Consider the following 18002-nt stretch of genomic DNA (forward strand, 5'->3'; position numbering starts at 1 on the left):
GGGGAAGAGGGAAGAGGCAGAGGGCAGCCTGTCCACACACCTCCCTCGAGGGCACACCCCCTGCCCATCAGGGCCAGTGGGGCTGTGCGCACCCACTCCCTTCTCCCCCAGCTTGGGGCTTCCTGCAGCAAGCTGAGCGCTCAAGGGGCTGAGCACCCCACTGGTGTCTCCTCCCCCTCACCCTGAGCTACATCATCCCTGCCAGCCAGGGGCAGCAGGAAGTGGGCGGCCCCCCCATCCCCTGCCTGCACCCAAAGGGCCCGGCCAGTATGATGGCTGGTGGCCCCCTGAAGTCCAGCTCTGGGGACACAACTGAGGAATTCAAGATGGTCAACACATCAGAGATGCCCACTGGGGGTGGTTTGGGTAGAAGCCTGGCCTCCCTTGGCCTCAGGAATCCAGGGCCCCTCTGGTCCTCAGCCGGCACTGTGGTAGAGACACCAGGAGGCCCCGGGACCTCCATCTGCCACGGCAGCAACATTAGCCCCACCCGACTGGGGGCTGGTGTTGGGGCCTAAGGGGGAGGGTGGGCAGATGTCTTGTCTGCCTGGTCTTGTTCCAGATGCTTCCAGCTGTGCCCAAGACACAGAGAGGAAACCCGTTCAGGGAGCTGTGGCTGCCAGGGTTGAGGGCCCCAGGAGGGCAGCTCAGTGAACTGTCAGTGCCCTCCTGCCGTCCCCACCAAAGGAGGCTCACACCCAGTATCCCAGGAAGACCCTGTTACATAAATGCCACCCACACATCAGCCCAAATGAGAGGCAGGGATACACAAGCCCGGCACCCTGGCTGCTGCCCAGACCCTGACATCCAGTGGGCTGCCTAAGGGGACTCATGCTGCCCAGGATCTAGGGGACCCACCAGAGGGCCTTCCTGGTTCTTCCTAGAGCCTGATCCGGTCAAGACAGGTGGCAGATGACCCCTGAACACACACCTTCACAGTGCCGGAGGTGCTCCCTCCGGAGGTGCCCCCAGGGAGAGAGGACGGCCCTGCTCCAACACAGGGCCCCCCAGGAGGCTCCAGCAGCACCTCCGCGGGGATGAGGCCAGGCTGTGACATGCTTGGCGAAGCACTGAGCCTGCACTCTCGGCTCAAGGGTCCAGGGAGCTGGAAGGGCAGACGCTGAGGGGAGGCAGTGCCCTGGCACCTGTCCTGCTTGGGCCCCGGGAGGGCTGGATGGGCCCTGGCAACAAGCAGACGTCCTTGGCCTAGGTAACCACAGAGGGGCTGTGAGAGACTGGCCGGCAAGCTGCTGTGGCAGGGGTTCTCCTGGCGGCCAGCTCCTCAGGGGGTGTGCCTGGGCCAATGGTGCCACCCCTGCGCCTTCAACTAATAGCTGAACAGACAAACAGATGCTCCCTTCCCAGATGCTATTTGTCCTATTAGACTAACCTGGGGTGGGGATGGAGCCCAGGGGACAGAGGGCCATGCCCGCAGGGAGAGAAGCCACCAGGCCTGGGCCTCTTGGTCCAAGTAGGGGCCCACTTGGAAGCCACCTCACAGGAACTACATGTATCCGTGGGCAGCAGGGCTGAGGCACCGTGACAGCCACTGCACCATCCACTTCCCCAGAAAACCCAAGGCAGGTGGGAATATTTCCTTCCCCGCCTGCCTGGAGGGCCACGCCCATCAGGGACCTATTTTGCAAAGGCAGCTAGCGCCAGGAGAGAGGGGACCTGCGGAGACCCTTACATGGACTGGCACGTGCTCCATCCCGCTTGCCCCCAACCAGCTTACAAACCATACCGATGACACCAAGACAGACTCAAAACCTGGTGAAAACTCCCCAACTGATGAAATAAAGACCACGTGGCAGGGTGGGAAAGAAGGCAGAAGTCATTGTGAATTTATTATCACACGGTGGTTAAGTACACAGACACAGTGGTCATACAAATGTGCAGTTCAGAGACTGGCCGATACAGACATTCCAACTACGTTTCCCGCAGGTCACACGGGGGGAACTGAGTACTGGGAGGACCGCACCACCCACAGCCATACTGCTGAGGACCGAGGACCAGTCGGCTTCCCCAGGGAAGACCTGTGTGCAAACAGCAGAGGCTCCTTGTACCGTCCCGGCCCAGTACCAGGGACTACAGCTGCTAACCTGTCTGGAGGGAAAGCCCACCTCTGAAGGCAGCACTAGCCTATAATGAAAGTCCCCAACTCAACCTGACACACCCCAGCACCCCCCTGCACACCGAGGAACAGCCCCACCCAGCCAAGTTTTCACACCCAAAAACAGACAGTAGGCAGGATCTTGGGATTCAGAAAGAAGCAAACAGCCACACTGTGTGCCCTTGATGCACCCCAGGTCAGGGCAGGGTGCCTGGGCCTGCACCTGGGCTGGAGGGCTTCAGGAGAGGGAGGGGAAAACAGATGCAGACACCTCGGGTCCCTAGCTTCCTACAGGCACCCCGATTCCCAGAAGGACCCTGGGCAGCAGGGGGACAGGAAGCGGGAGGTCCGGGAACAGGCGCTAGACCTCGTTTCCCAGGGCAGGGGCTCCTGCCGGCCGCTGCCCGGTTCCTCTGCCTGCTGCAGCCGAGAGGGAGAGTGCCTCAGGGCACCCAGGAGCTCAGCACGGCAAGGCCTTCCTGGCTGGACCCGGCTGCTCTGCTGCGTGACTAGGTCCTGACAGAGATCACCAAAGTGCAAGACATACCTGCCCCCATGACTAGGCTGGCCAGGCCACTCGGCCCCTGCTAAGGAGATGCCCACTGGCCTTTCCGGGCAAGACGCCCTCGGCTTTGAGCAGAGATGGTAACTAGGACTAAGGACCAATCTGCACATTACAATACAGCCTATTTAGGTAAGTCCCCAAATTCAAAGGCATTGAGGCAACGACCACCACCAGAACCGCCAGACGTGACCCCAAGGAGAGGCCCACACTCGCTCACAACCCTCTCCCAAGGGACCAGTGACGCCCACGCAAAGCCTCTGCTCCCGCCACGCTGAGCTTCCTTGCTGCACCTGCTGGGAGCAGCGCTGGGCCCTGCTGGAGTCGACAACCTCTAACCAAGCTGGCTGCAAGGCCCCTCGCACTTCCATGCCACGCAGGCATTCTTACAGTGGGGACAGGAGCAACAGCCAAAACCAGGCTGATGTGGTCACAAAACACAGCACACAACATACACGCACATCACTTACACACACGTATGTGTGTGACAGAATCCAGACGAGAAAACCCTCTCCACAGGGACCACACCACAAAACCCACGAAACACAGACCACGCAAGTTCACGTGTGCTTAGCTCCCTGCCTCTCCATTCCACAGAAACGCCAAGCCAGCATCTTTGTTTCAGGATTCTTTAAAGTCAACATCTTTTTAAGACCGTGGAAACAGACAAGAAGGAAACAATAAAAAGACAGATTTCTTTACACAGATTTAAGCCAGTAATTTTTAGCAAAATGATACAAAACTGTCTTAGCCAAGTAGAAGACAGGAGTTACAGTGGGCTCGTCGGGAAGCATGGGTGCGCCACGCCGGCGGGAGGGCCGAGAGGCTCTTGAACGGGAGTCTGATTCTTTGCCACTGTCTCTCACTCTCTGCGTTTCCTTCCAGCCCCATTATGACCGAGTTCACGTGGCGGGCCTCGGCGGCAGCCCCCGATGATGGCAGCACTTGGAGTCTGTCCGGTTTAGTTTGTTTCCCCCATGGGCGTCGCTGGGTGGGCGGCCTGGAGAGCTCCCGGTGTTAACGTTTCGGTTCTAGACCGGGGGGGGGCGTGTCACTAGTAAAGCCATTGTAACAGAGTAGATCAGCCATGCATTGTCTGCCCTTCACAGCAAAAAGGAGAGTTCTCATCGGTGCACGACAGACTGAAGACCACTGGAAGCCACCCGACCGGGAATCTGTCGGAGCCAAAGCATAGGAGAAGGTCAGCATGAGGCCAGAGGAATGGGCCGGTCAGCCTTGGGCACAAAACACCAGTGGCGGTGCCCTGGGGGAGGGGACACAGATGCCGCCTAGCCCATCTGGCCACCCACACCCCAGCCACTGCGGAAGGTCCCTCTGCGGCCAGGCCAGGCGCTCAGCAGAACAAGTGACAGGAAGATGTGGAAGAAGATGCATGCAGATGAGAAGGGCCACGGGCCGCAGAGCCAAGAGGCCCAGGAATGATGGACCCGCGTCCATGCTGGCAAGAGATACTGGCTCCAAGCCCACTTCCTGGGAAGTAACCCGGTGTTTTACAAATGGGGCCAGGCTGTGTGCAGGAACTGGGATGCCCCCTGGGGCCAGATGTGAAAAGGAGCTCCCATCCAGACGTCTTCAAGAGCACACGCGGCCACAGAAGGGCAGCAGGCCCGCGGCAGGACTGTGCTGACAGACACTGCAAGCCCAGGCCGGGCGTGGAAGGCATCCTGTGCTGCCAAAGGAGGGAAGCACGGCCTGCACACCCAGCCATGCAGCAGCGGCGGAGGGACAGGCGGCTACAGCCGACGGGTTCCTACGGACAACAGCACGGACAAGATGCGGAGCAGAGCCCGAGCTCGAAAAGAAAAACAAACGAGGACAGAAATAAATGCGGAAGGAAGAGGTGACACAGCCAGGGCAGCAGAAACCACAAGGAGTCTCGCTGCAAGAGCACAAGAGCCCTGCCAAGCACGGTCCGTCGGGCTGAGTGGCATCTAACCCAGCAGCATGACCAACCCCAGGCCTGAGCAGGTCGGGAGTCCTGGGGCCACTGGACTCAGGCCCAGGCGCACAGCCCTGGGCTCCTGCTCCCCACGCAGGCTCCAGACTTGGCACACAAACAGCGGGCAGGGTCCTGGGACATTCTCTGGAACCCTCTTGAGGAGCACTGGGCGGGGGGCCTTGCTTGACCTGCAGCACCTGGCACGTGAGCCCACCCCCACGTGCTCCCACTCACCCAGTGCTGCCTTCCGACGGGAGACGCGCAGCTACTTGCCGTGGTGCTCGAAGGGAATGCTATTCTGAGGTGGGGGGAAAAGACAGCCATTGGTAAGGGCCCCCCTGGCCGGACCGGCACCTGGGGTCGTCCTGTCTCCACAAGTGCTTCCCTCACCTCGCCTCCACCAAGCCCGGGACCACAGATCTCCGGGTGGCCTGCCGAGGGCCCCTCCTCCTTAGGACTGAGCTGTTAATGAGGCCAAGGAGGAGCCAAGATTGAACCTTCCTAACTCCTCGCGCAGGCAGAGAGCCCACTGCCCAGATGGCAGCCCCTCAGGTGATTCTCAGCTGCAGCCACCTCCCCATGACACGGACTAGACACATTTCCTCGCTGACACAAGGAAGAGGATGGGCTTTGAACCCTGTGGAGGAGACATGGATTGAAACAAGTGAAAAGGAATAATTGGCACCATGAACTGGCATTACATTTTATCAACAGAGCTGAACTTCTGAGGCCCTTTCTTCCACAAAGAGAAAGGATGGCAAATAAGTTCAGCCACCAGATGCCTGCTGGGCTCCATGGTGTCCTGGCTGAAGCAGCCAGACGCGCACCCCAGGATCAGGAACTCAAGGATTGTGGTCTGCCCTGTGGGCTGGTCCAGCTCAGCTGCCGTTGAGAAGGAAGTGGGGGCGAGGGGAGTGCCACCCTCCTGTAAAGTGTGTGTGATGGCCATGGGGCCACCGCATGGCACGCAGGTGCCAAGGCACCTGCACCTAGTAGCTGGGGAGGGCCAGAGGGCCCACCAGCAGGCAGGCAAGCTGGCTGACTGGCAACTTGGAGCCCTTCCTGCTGAGGAGGAACTGCCTCTCCCACTCCAGGAGCACAGGGGGCAGAGACGAGGTCACTGTGGAGGAAGCTGGCAGGAAGTGGTCTCGGTCATAGCCACCCAACATGAACAGAGGTATGGTTGCCTCTGCTGCCACCCATGTGCTCTGGGGCAGTGTGGGCAGGGGCTGCAGAGCTGTACAGACTGGAGCAAGCCCACCAGCTCTGCTGTCCAGATCCCCAGAACAGGCACAGAGGGCAGCCCCCATGGTCTCAGGGACACCAGTAAAGTGCTGAAGGGCGGGAGTCCTCCTGTCTCCCAAGGGCACCTACAGTGATGAGAAACCCATGGGACGGAGCCACCCCTGGGATGGGGCACATGGGGACACACCTGGGGCTTTCCCCCATGCGAAGATCCTAGGAGAATCCCCAGGGTGGCCAGGGACAATAAGGTGCTTCCTTGGAAGGGAAATACCCCAAAATCAAATCCTTTGGCTACTCAATGCTGTTCAAGCCCACATTTTGTTTCTTCAGATGGAAAACTAGAAGAATCAAAAGAGCAAAGACACAGGACCCAGTTATAAGGCTGGTCACGACAACGTAGAGAAGGATCTCAGAGACGTGTCTAACCAGGGCTCAGGGCCGCAGGCGCAGGGCAGGCGCAGGGTGGAGAAAACAGCTGGACTAGGACACGGCTGCCCAGCACCCACAGGGCTCTCTCTCCATTTCCTTCATTGATCCCAGACCCACCAGTGTTTCTTTCCTTAAAAGAAGAGTTAAATGTGCCTCTTCCTCAGTCCTTGCTGGTTGAGCCCTAATACGCAGATGCCAAGCTCAGACCGAGGCCCTACTACCCTGGGTGAGGTGTCCTGGCTGCTGCCCAGGTACGGGTGCACACCCCCAGCCGCCGATACACTCATGGGGAGAAACCCATCAAGCCTCGTCCTGCCCTGAGGGGGGAGAGGGGTCGGGTGAGGGGCCATCAGATGCCTAGTCTCATCACCCCAGCCAGGCCCCTTGAGCCCCACTACTGAAACTACCTGTGTCTTCAGTCTCTTTGGGACAAGGTTACCATAAAGAACAACCCATTTTTAATAGAATCACTAGCAAGTTGGATGCATTAAGAAATAATGTTCACTTCACTTGATTAAAAAGAAACGGGGTCCGAAGTGTCGCCTCTGCATCCTCTACGGGAAGAGCAGCCGGATGCTGCAGAACTAAGGCTCTGGGAGGTTCTCAGACCCTGCGCTCTCCTAGGGAACAGACTCACGCCACCAAATTCACCAAAAAGCTATGCACAGCGCCGAGAAAGCACCAGTGATAGGGCTGGGCACCAACCTGTGCCCTGAGGGGGCACTGCGCGGAGCCAGAGGGGCGCTGCCTCAGCACACAGCCCAGGACCCGGGCTTCCAGCATGTTCGGTTCCTGCCCTCTCGACAGACAGCATGGGGTGAAGAAGGCTCCCCCTGGACGCAGGGGCAGGAGAAACGGCCCTGTGCAAGTCAGGGCCCGTGTTCGATACGCTAAACCACTCCCCCGCCTGTAGCAGGGGCTCAGAAAACTACTTGAGAAAAGCAGCTAGTAGGTATTTAAAGAGCGCTTCTGCTGGGCCAGGCACGTTGGCGGATGTAGAGAGCAGCACCAGGAGCAGAGTGGGAGGGTGCGGGTGGAGGAGAATGCTGGGGGGCACGTGTGCGGCCGGGCCCTGGCTGCCAGCGCCTCGTCCGCATCCAGCCTGCCTCTGGGCAGCAGGCTATTTCTCTGTGCCCAGCTGCCTTGTCAGAGGGCAAACAGACACAGAAATCCAAAGGATGGGACCCCCCCTCCATAGCCTGCGGCCAGGCTCTGGGCTCTCCTGGGCCTCTGCTTGCGCCACATTACAGGGACCACCAGCAGCCCCCTCCCCACCGCAGGGGCTCTGCTGGTGGGGCGCCACTCTGGCCAACAAGAACGAGGAAAGCTTCTCAAAGGCCGGGTGTGCCTAGGGCAGGGAGGACGGCCAGCCTGCCCAGGGAGGACGGCCGCACCTCCACGGCCAGCTTGGGGTGGGGGCCATGTGGAGGCAGCACAGGAGAAAAAGCTCAGCTGGGGAGGTGAGTCCTTCACCTGCACGACTGGTCTCTGAGGTTCTCAACCCAGGGGCCAAATGGCAGCAAAGAGCACAGCACCCTGGCAGTAAACACTCAAATGTGGGTAAGGAAGGAAAGAAAGGAGGAAGGACACCCCCCCACCCCATGCCCAGAGCTCACACAACCAGCGCACTGCACACACCAAGCAGCTGGAGGCCACAGCACCCTGACCTTGGCGGGCTCGGCGCATACCTGTGAGGTGGACATGCGCGAGGTGTCTTGTCGGCCTGTGAGATCGGAGGAGGAGATGTTGACGGGGGCGCCGCGGTGCAGCCGCATACTCACTTTCCGCTCTCGTTCCATGCCGGACACGGGCCGAGGAGAGGTGTTAGCTGAGGGAGAGCGGACAGGGCGTGTGAGTCGGGCCTCAGAACGTGATGCCAAGCTCCAGAAGGGATCTCTCCTTGGGAACAGTGTCTAACAGACCCACGCCTGCCTTGGCATTGGGCACAGAGGAGGCGTGGGCAGGCCGCACACCAGGCTTCCAGGTAGCACGACACTGCTCACACCAATTCCCACGTCAGCATCAGTGGGCAGGGCCCAAGAAGCACCCAGAAATGCGAGTCCTTGGGCTATGGGCGGACTGCCCACAAGCAAGGCGCCAGGCATTTGCTGTGCAGGGGACACAGTTCATGTCACGAGGTGGAGGCGAAGCAAGAGGGGCAGAGCCTCTGGGAACCCAGGCCCTTACCCAGTCCCTAGGCTGCTCCCTGGCCGTCTGGCCTCGGGGCCGCGCACAGCAGCACACTCCCAGAGGGGATGCCCCTGCGGCCAGACCAATCAACGTGCGAAACAGAACCCCTGGCTGCCTCAGGGCCTGGCGGGAGGCGGTGGCCCAGGCGCACTCACCCGTGTGTGAGGTAGGGGTGAGGGGGGTGGGAGGAGCCGCTTCCTGGGTGCCCCTCAGCCGGCCTGAGGCCGTGGAGGGGAGGCCTCGCGTGGCTGGATTTCGGGAGTGTCTTAATCGCTCCTCGCGGTCCCGGCGTTCCCGCTCGGCATCGTCGGCTGCCCGGCTGGCTCCCTGAGGAGGAAAGAGGACGAGACCAGAAAGGGTTTGGTGAACCACGGCCCAAGGCCGAGCCCTGCAACACGGGCAAATTAACAGGGCCACTAGGACAAGACCACCATGAGGCCACCCAGGGCAGTGCGGCGAGCTGAGACTAGACACCTCTCCCCCCACGACGCAGCGCAGCCTCTGGCCCAGCGAGCAAGGGCACACGGCAGAGGGGACCCATCGCTGCACTCCAAGCCCAGCGGCGAGCAATGGCCCTCCTCTGTGAGCACCCACACAGGGACAGGAGACTGGGAGGGCAGCAGAGCGACGCAGGCCCAGACAGGCCTGGGGATGCTGGCAGCACGCACACCACCAGGAAGCCAGCAGCGCACTAGGTCTGCTCCCAGCACCAACAGCTAGTTATGCTGTCAGCAGGGAGCAGGTGCACTGGGGGTCCTGACGTGGTGAAGATGCCCCGGACACATTACGTTCCCACTACCAGAGCCGCAAAGCGAGAGCGAGAGCGCAAACTTCTGCCCTCAGGCCACCTCCAGATACCATCTGTCTCCACAAACGAAGTTTAATTGGCGCAGCCACGCCCACTCATTCACACAACCCCTGCAGTGGCTTTCCAGCTGCAACACAGAGGAGGTTGCAAAAAACGAGTGATTCAGCCACCTGGCCCTTCACAGGGAAGGTTGGTCGAGCAGCTGAAGTGGACGCTAGGAGGAGCATCGGGTGGCCCTGGAAACAAGTCCTCCGACACCCAGCCCCCAGGCAGTCTGCGCTCTACACGCGAGCCAGCCCACCCTGCAGGGCCCTCTGCTCCCAGGATCGCCCTGTCCTGCCAGGTCAAGTTGGGGCAGTCTCCGCAGGACTGCCAGCCCTGCAGGAGCACCCCTGCACCTGCAAGGCGGCCTTAAGGCTTCCTGTCTCACTCCCCTGAAGAGGAGGTTCTGCTCCTGTCAGATTCTGTCGCCCTGCAAAGCTTCCAATTTCTGTCGTAAGCTTGTTAACTAAGTAGAACGAATTTTTAATGAAAGATAAAGTAGAACTTAGAATAAACTGGCCAACGCCTGCTTAGTGAACAAACTGGGGAATAAATAAACCTAAGTCCAGCTTACTGCAAGACCCAGTGCAGCGTCCCAGGCTGCCCACCCCTCTGGGAGCCTGGCTGCTGAGCAGCACAAGGCCGGAGGGAGACGGGGCAACATCCCCAGGCTGCAGCCACACCATTCTGCAGGAGGGACCCATGGGCACCATGCCTTAGCATCCCAGGACGCCAAACAGCGCTTAGCATTGATGATAACATGGATGGCCTTTCACCTGTTGACTCAGCACCAAGCAGGACTCTGGCCTGGGGACACACTGTACATAGCCCTGGCTGTCCACATCCCATGAATGCCACTGGCCCCCAGAAGCCCAGCAACCATGCCTTGTCCACGTGGCGAAACCCTTGTTCTTCCCTAACAACGGTCTTGCTCCTTGGGCGTCTTCGTCCCCAGTAGGACCCACACAGGCCATGTCCCTACCAGGCACACTGGGTGCCCCCAGACCTGTCCAGCGTGGCTTCTCACCCAAGACACAGCCATGGGCAGGTGGCCAGCGCCAGCTCGCCTCCCCTTCACACAGGAAGGCAATGAGCTGGCAGGGTCACTTACAAATTTAAGCATGTTCCAGTCAAACACGTAGTCGTAGGAGAAGCCCTGGCGGTGGAACAGGTTCCTGAAGAGCTGCCTCAGGTACGAGTAGTCAGGCTTATCATCAAAACGCAAGGAACGGCAGAAATTCAGGTACGTGGCAAATTCAGCTGTAAAACAAGAAGCTTTGAGCTAACGAGCAATACTCCTACCTGCCTGGGAACCAGCCCAGGGGTTCAGCAGCGCGACTGACGGCCACCACTGCTACAAGCCCTGGGCATGGAGGAGGGACTGGGAAACACCGGCCACGCTCTGAAGGGCGTAGGCCTCAGCAGGTTAAGGAGCAGCTCCACAGAACACGATTCAGTTTCAACTAGAGCATGTGTCCTAGGGGCACAGCCCCATGACGACAGGAAAACTCTGAGTTACGGCTCCGGAAGGCAGAGGGGTGCTAGGGTGGCAGACTGTGGCAGCTGGGGACAGGCCATCCGCCCAGGCTTCACCTCCCGAGCCAGGCAGGACTGCAGGAGGGGCCTCCAGGTGGCATGCCCTGCTCACTCCCCAGCATCCCCAGGCCCTGGTAGACAGGCCAGGGGCCACCGGCACCCCTCCTCACACAGAAAGCAGTGGAAGCTGCTCCGCCCAGCACTCACAAGGGTAGCCTTTACACAGCACTTCGATGGGGGTGGACATCTTCTTCTCACTGATCCGCTCATACTTCTGTCTCTTAGTGGCAGCCTTTAGCCCCTGCCAGGGCAGAGAACCCAGGTTGAAGTACATGAGCACATAACCCAGCGACTCCAGGTCATCCCTTCGAGATTGTTCTGGAAAGAAAAAGGAAATGGGTCAAATGTGCACTTGTTGCAGCAAAGCAGAAGCCCCCAAGCAGACACCTACTGCGGAGAGGAATTTTAAATCACAAAGAACACACCGGACACTGTCCTGAGATGCTGAGAGGAACTTCCACTCCCCAGAGAGAGACACCAGTGTCAATGGCTGCCTGCCTACCCCCACTCTGCCCCACAAAAGTTTCCAGTCCCAGGAACCAGGCTTTGCTAAAAAGGCCTGAGGACAGCCTCTGTAATGTGTGACCACTCACAGGGTCTCCCAAGAGGCTGGTCCTTCCCTGACCTGAGGCAGGGACCCGGCCAACGCAGCCTAGGTCAGCAACCAGGGGCTCAAGAGACCCCACCACCCACGGGCTCACCGATTCCAAGATGCGTGTTGATGGAGGCGTACCGCGCCGTGCCTGTGAGGTTCTTGTTCTCACGGTAGGGGATGTGCTGGTGGGTCCGGGCGTCCCGATACTTCTTGGCCAGCCCAAAGTCTATGATGTAGACCAGGTTGCCCTTCTTCCCCAGACCCATGAGAAAGTTATCTGGCTTCACATCCCGGTGGATGAAGTTCTTTGAGTGAATGTATTCAATACGACTAATCTGTAGGTAGAGAAACGGTGGCGTGGGAATTAAGTCCCAGAGCAGCAGCCTTGGAAAAGGCACCACTCACAGGATGCTCTGTGCCCTGTGGCCAGAGAAACTCAACAGCCAGGAAAGGACATGGAACTGGCCGCCTTCCGCGGTCCCCAACAGGAGGCCTAGGCACATCCCTCTCGTTGGCTGGCCGTTCACTGTCTAGCAGTGTGAGCGCCAGTGCCCCTCCCGAGGGCCCATGCTGCTCGCGCCAGGAAGGCGGACTCCACGTCCACCTGCCATTCCCCTCTGGCAAAGGCTGCCCAGCTCCGGCCCCTCCCTGCATTGACAGCACGAAAGCCAGGACAGGCCTGAGGGTGCCGTCAGGCTTCCCGCCAAACCGCTGTGCCGTGCCGCATGCGCCAGCTGCTGTCAGCTTGGAAACGGGCTCTCACCATTTGGTCAGCAAGGAGCAGGACGGTTTTGAGACTGAACTTCCTGGAGCAGAAGTTGAAGAGGTCTTCCAGGCTGGGCCCCAGCAGCTCCATCACCATGACGTTGTAGTCCCCCTCCGCGCCGCACCACCGGATGGTGGGGATGCCCACTGTGGGAGACACGAGACACCTCGGCACGGGCGGCTCCCCTCGTGACCAGGATGAGCCGCATGAGCCAGGTGCCGACCGACAAGGCCTGGGCAGGCAGCAGTCGGAAGTGCCAAAGGGAGGGGCGGGGGCAGGCAAGAGCTGGGCGTGGACAGGGGTGCAGGCAGGACCCGCAGGGCTGGCCCACCAGCACCAGTTCCCAGGATGAGCACCTCATGTGCATGTGGCACGTTCGTCACAGTCAATGCCCCTATTCACATTTCCTTGATTTCCAACCTGTTTGCCCCCTTTCTGCCCCTGGATCCGTGTGACACTGGGTCGCCGAGCCCCAGCTCCTGGCTGTGCTGTCTCCCAGGCTGGGGTGACCGTGGCAGTTTTGAGCACTGCTCAGGGTCTCTGCAGCTGTCTCAGGATCCTCATTATCAGTCGGAATTTGCAGGCATGGGAAGGAAAAGCACAAAGGCAAAGTACCTCCCGGCGCCCTCCACCAGCTGACTGAGGTGCGTCTGTCCGAGTCTCCACCCGGGAACTCCTTCCCTCCCTCTCCACTGTGCTCTCTGGAAGGCTGTGACCACGTGCAGCCCACACGTGCGGGGTGGGGGTTCTGCAACCCAACTCCGAAAGCAGAGTTCCACATACATGACTTGGGATTCTTTGCACAGATTTGTCTCTTTTCCTCATTTATTCCCTGTTCAAGTATTTTACTGGTGTGAACCCATGGACACCCATCTACGCTCTGGCCTGTGCTCCGACCTTACGTCCCTTCACCTGATGCCCAGAGTGCCAGCCCCAGCCCCTGGAGGGCTCCTGCACCCCTGCAACACTTACCGTCACTGGGCTTTCGTCCTTTGCTCGTGGAGCGCCGCCTTACTTTTTGGCACTGTGAGATGCCAAGCATTTTCAGTTTAGCTTTATAGCGACCTGGCGACGCGGCAACCCCCTTCCATTTCTTTAAATTATTCAAAAAATATATTTTACGTATTACATGAGAATGAATGGCAGGTATGGGCGCTAAGTGATCTTCCATTTGTAGAATACACAATTCACCTACTTGGTTGTTCAGGTTTGCATCCATAATAAATGGTGCTATTAAAGACATTCTTATTTATGTCCACTGGTGAAAGTTTTCATACATGAAATTACGTTCACATCTAGTTTTTTCCCCAGGCACACACCTAGAAACAGGGTACAAACTGTCTATGCAAAATAATGCCAAATTGTTTTCCAAAATGGGTAACTCAATTCACTCCCACTAGCAATGAGTACCTGTTGACGCAAGGATTTATCAGATCTCATAATTTCTACCAACTGCATGGTATAAACTGGCATCTCACTGCTATCTGAATCTTTTTTTCACAAGTTCATTGATCATACATGTTTCTTCTTCTCTGAGATGTCAATGCATGTCTTTTACCAATCTTTCTATAATAAATATATAGCAGTTCTTTATAAATTCTGGATCCTAAACAATCATTGGTTTTATGAGAGGCAAATGTCCCCTCTCAGTCAATGACTTTCCTACATTTTCTTTTGGAGTCTTTGATAAGAAGAGATGCTAAATTTAAAAAAGATCAATGTAACAACCTTTTCCTTTAAGAGTCACTTTTTTGGTATCTTAATTAAAAAACCTTTCCTGAACTCAAGAGTTAGAAAGAGATGCTAATATTTCTTTTAAAAGTTTAAGTTATACTTCTACTTCTGGCAATGATGGAGTAATAGGGCCCAATTCACCCTCACATCCGCAATAACCAAGAAGAGCAATCACAGAATACAGGAAAGTCTATTAGACACTGAACACAGAAGGTGGATGACACTGGTGCCTGAAAGGCAGGGACAGCATCAGCCCGGCCTGCCTGGACAGTGGGGGCCGAAGGTGACAACAGAGCAGAGTGACTTAACTTCGCCCCAAACCTGAGCTGAGGAAAAGTCTGAGGGGTAACAAAGCAGCCAGCACGCAGAGGGTGGGAGGCGGTGTCGGGCGCCCAGAGATCGCCCGTCATGCAAAGCAGCAGAAAACATGATCTGCGGTGAGAAACAGTAACCTGGAGCTGCCTCTGGTGCTGGACTCCACGGAAGGGCGACAGAAGTTACTGTGAACTATATTCCATGTCAAAAATGTTTCAACTTGCTGTGTGTCAAAGAAGTCAAGCCATGTATGGGAGACAAAGACTCAACTTTTGGGGATGAGAACTAAAGTGCTTGAGATGAAAATTACACTGAATGGGATCAAAAATACTTAAGAAAAGACTCATGAACTCAGAGGCACAGCAACAGAAACTAGTGGACAAGCCAACAAGAGCTTCGGTGATCCGGAGGGCAAGCCAGCAGACAGAGCCTCCTGATGGGAGGCCCGGGGAAAGGGAGGGTGGAGAGGACAGGAATGATACTGGAACAGCCGGATAAAACCAGTATCCCTGCAGTCCCGAGAAGCTTGAGGAAGCCCAAGCCCAAGAACAGGAAACACGTTAACGAACCTGCCAATCAAGTCGCTCACAACTACTGATGAGGAGGGCACCCTGAACGCAGCCCCAGGAGAAGGACGCTTCACACAGGGAGGCGCAGAGACAGGGCAGAGCCTGCAGACTCCTCATCAGAACAAGGCATGGAACAGCGGCAGGACATCCTGCCAGTACCAAGAACACAACTGGCAATCGACAAAAGCACGGACTGCCAAGAAAGCCTTGGTGAAGACAACATGAAGACGTCTTCAATATAAAAGAGCTGAAGATCGGCTGGCAGACCCGCACCGGCACGTATGTTACAGGCAGATGCCGACTCTGAAGACGGGACCCTCCCAGGATGAAAAGCACCAGAAATGCCACGGAAGTACATGATGATTTTAAAAATCATTTCAATCTCTGTAAAAGATACGACTGCTTAAACAAAAATACAGTGCAACGTAGGGTTTGTAACAAGTGACCACAGGCCGGGTGGGGGACTGGAAGTGGTCACAGGGCCTGCACAGCGCTGAGGACAGCCTGCCACGGATTGAAGGTGTGTGACAGACCCTAACTCCACCCCTAAACAATGAAAGACAGACAGCTAATAAGCCAACAATGGAGCCAGCCATAAGAAAAATCATTAAGAAAATGTCTGATTAATCCAAAAGGAGGGAAAGTGAAACAAAAAAACAGATGAGACAAACTTCAGATGGACTCAAACCCAATCCTGTCATTTATTACACTAAACATAAGGCATCTAAAGTAAGCCTCGTTCTCAGATCAGCCAGAAAAGAGAAGAGCAAGTATCCACGGCGCCCACGATAAACATCCTTTGGATGCAAATGGGTTAAAAGAAGAAAGACAGGGTGTAACACTGACACCGACGAGCCCGGGTGTGCTGTGTCAGCATCAGGGGCAGGTCATGGAGAAGGGTATTTCCAGGGATATGCCCATCATTTCATAGTGATAAAGGCATCAACTTATCACAAAAACATAATCATTCTAAGTGTTAACCCAGCTAACAGAGCTTCAAAACACAGGAAGCAAAACCACAAGGAAAGAACCCTAAATCCAACTGGATGGGAGGCTCCAGCGACCCCCTTCCATGACCCTTCTCAAGGACGCATGGGACCAATGACCAAGAGAGACCACATGCTGTACACAAAAAGGGTCCAAAGCTAAAAGGACTCGAATTACATGAAGTATGTTCTAAGACAACAGAATTCAATTAGAAATAAATAACAGAGCTTCCCAAATATTTGGAAGCTAAATAATACACTTAAAAATAATGCATGGGTCAAGGAAGAAATCAAAAAGGGAATTAGAAGGCATTTTGAACTAAATGAAAATGAAAGCACAACACACCAGAGCTTCTGAAATGCTGCTACAGCAAGTGGTGCAGGGGGGAGACCTACAGCAGCTTAGTGCCTGCATTCAGAGAGGAAATCAGTGATCACTTCCACACTAAGGAAAAAGGAAATCAAACCCAAAGCAAGCAGCAAAAATGAAATAAAAGATCACAGCAGAAATTAGTGAAACAGGAAAGAGAAAAAACTACTAAATCCAAAGTTGGTTCTATGAGATTTTTGATAAACCTCTAACGACTATCTGGGAAAAAATAGGGAAGGTACAAATTACCAGTTATCAGGACTGAGAGGTGCCATCTTAAAGTCTACAAATGTTAAAAGACTAGTAGTGAAATATAAACAGCTTTATGCCAATAAATGCAGTAACTTAGATGAACAGACCAATTATTTGAAAGACACGAACCGTCAAAGCCCCCATCCTGCTGGCAGGCATGCGGAACAGCACCACTTTAGAGGGCAGTTTGGCAGAGTGTGCCGAACCTGAAAAGGTGGGACACCCATGTACTTCTGATTCAGCCGTTCCCCTCCTAGATGCTTACCCAACGGAAAAGGAAACGACGGAAGTCTACACAAAAGCTCACGGCAGCTCTGTCTGCAATGCCTGAAACCTGGAACCACCCCACGTCCCACGCAGGTGAAGGACAGAAGCGACGGCATGCCCCTGCTGGGAAGGCTTTCTGCCGCGCCGAGGGACGGCGTGCTCAGCTGAAGGCAGGGTGCCCATCACCAGTCTCCTCGTGATGCACCTGAGGGGCAGGGTGCTAGAAGCTGCCCCAGGCCATGGGCTGAGATGAGAGCCAAAAGGGGTGCCTCCCTAGGGGGCACAGACCTCTGGCCACGCTCACTTCCACTTGGGCCAGCCCCTGCCCCTTTTTATTTACAGCTTTCCTGGGTAACTGCCCCTCAAGGGCCCATTTCCTCAGAGTGTCAACCACACTAGCTGTGTGCCAATGACATTATCTTGTGCACTTTTTCTCTTGATACAAACATTCTGGCTTTGTATCTCTGTGTATTTTAGTGTGGGGCCCACATTTCTGCACTGTCTCTGGTCACCATCTCAGGGTGAGTCGTCAGCAGCTGCAGGACCACACAGCAGGAATATGCTCTGCTGTTTTATCACAGAGAACTATCTGGAGTGCACAGCCTATTGAGCACCCAATTTTTTTATTTTTATTTTGTTATTAATCTACAGTTACATGAAGAACATTATGTTTACTAGGCTCCCCCCTTCACCAAGTCCCCCCTACACACCCCATTACAGTCACTGTCCATCAGCGTAGTAAGAGGCTGTAAAATCACCACCTGTCTTCTCTGTGTTGCGCAGCCCTCCCCGTGCCCCCCACCACACTATACATGCTAATCGTAATGCCCCCTTTCTTTTTCCCCACCCTTATCCCTCCCTCCCTCCCATCCTCCCCAGTCCCTTTCCCTTTGGTAACTGTTAGTCCATTCTTGGGTTCTGTGATTCCACTGCTGTTTTGTTCCTCCAGTTTTTCTTTGTTCTTATGCTCCACCTATGAGTGAAATCATTTGGTATTTGTCTTTCTCCGCCTGGCTTATTTCACTGAGCATAATACCCTCCAGCTCCATCCATGTTGTTGCAAATGGTAGGATTTGTTTTCTTCTTATGGCTGAATAATATTCCATTGTGCATATGTACCACATCTCCTTTATCTATTCATCTACTGATGGACACTTAGGTTGCTTCTATTTCTTGGCTATTGTAAATAGTGCTGCGATAAAC

The 18002-nt window shown here is 56.0% G+C and overlaps 1 protein-coding gene across 9 annotated transcripts in view; it reads right to left on the reverse strand.

Annotated features, from left to right (window-relative positions):
• The window catches only part of CSNK1D (casein kinase 1 delta), a 33508-nt gene that overhangs the window by 1315 nt on the left and 14191 nt on the right, over positions 1-18002 (reverse strand). For 4 of the 9 annotated variants that reach the window (XR_005055551.2, XR_005055550.2, XR_005055547.2 and 1 more), the window contains 6 exons: positions 12304-12452; positions 11647-11875; positions 11093-11263; positions 10461-10609; positions 8655-8826; positions 7998-8137 (listed from right to left, as the gene is read on the reverse strand). Coding sequence is in view for 4 of the 9 variants with exons in the window: in XM_036997115.2 (XP_036853010.1) it covers positions 3800-3850; positions 7998-8137; positions 8655-8826; positions 10461-10609; positions 11093-11263; positions 11647-11875; positions 12304-12452 (1061 nt within the window). In the remaining 5 variants the exon portion in view is untranslated. Of the gene's footprint in view, positions 1-1821; positions 3851-4869; positions 4934-5025; positions 5273-7997; positions 8138-8654; positions 8827-10460; positions 10610-11092; positions 11264-11646; positions 11876-12303; positions 12453-18002 lie in introns of those variants that run through there. The other 5 variants (XM_036997116.2, XM_017641469.3, XM_036997115.2 and 2 more) reach the window with 3 other exon arrangements.

Source organism: Manis javanica, chromosome 4, assembly GCF_040802235.1.
Source record: "Manis javanica isolate MJ-LG chromosome 4, MJ_LKY, whole genome shotgun sequence".
In the NCBI taxonomy this organism is placed as follows: Eukaryota; Metazoa; Chordata; class Mammalia; order Pholidota; family Manidae; genus Manis; species Manis javanica.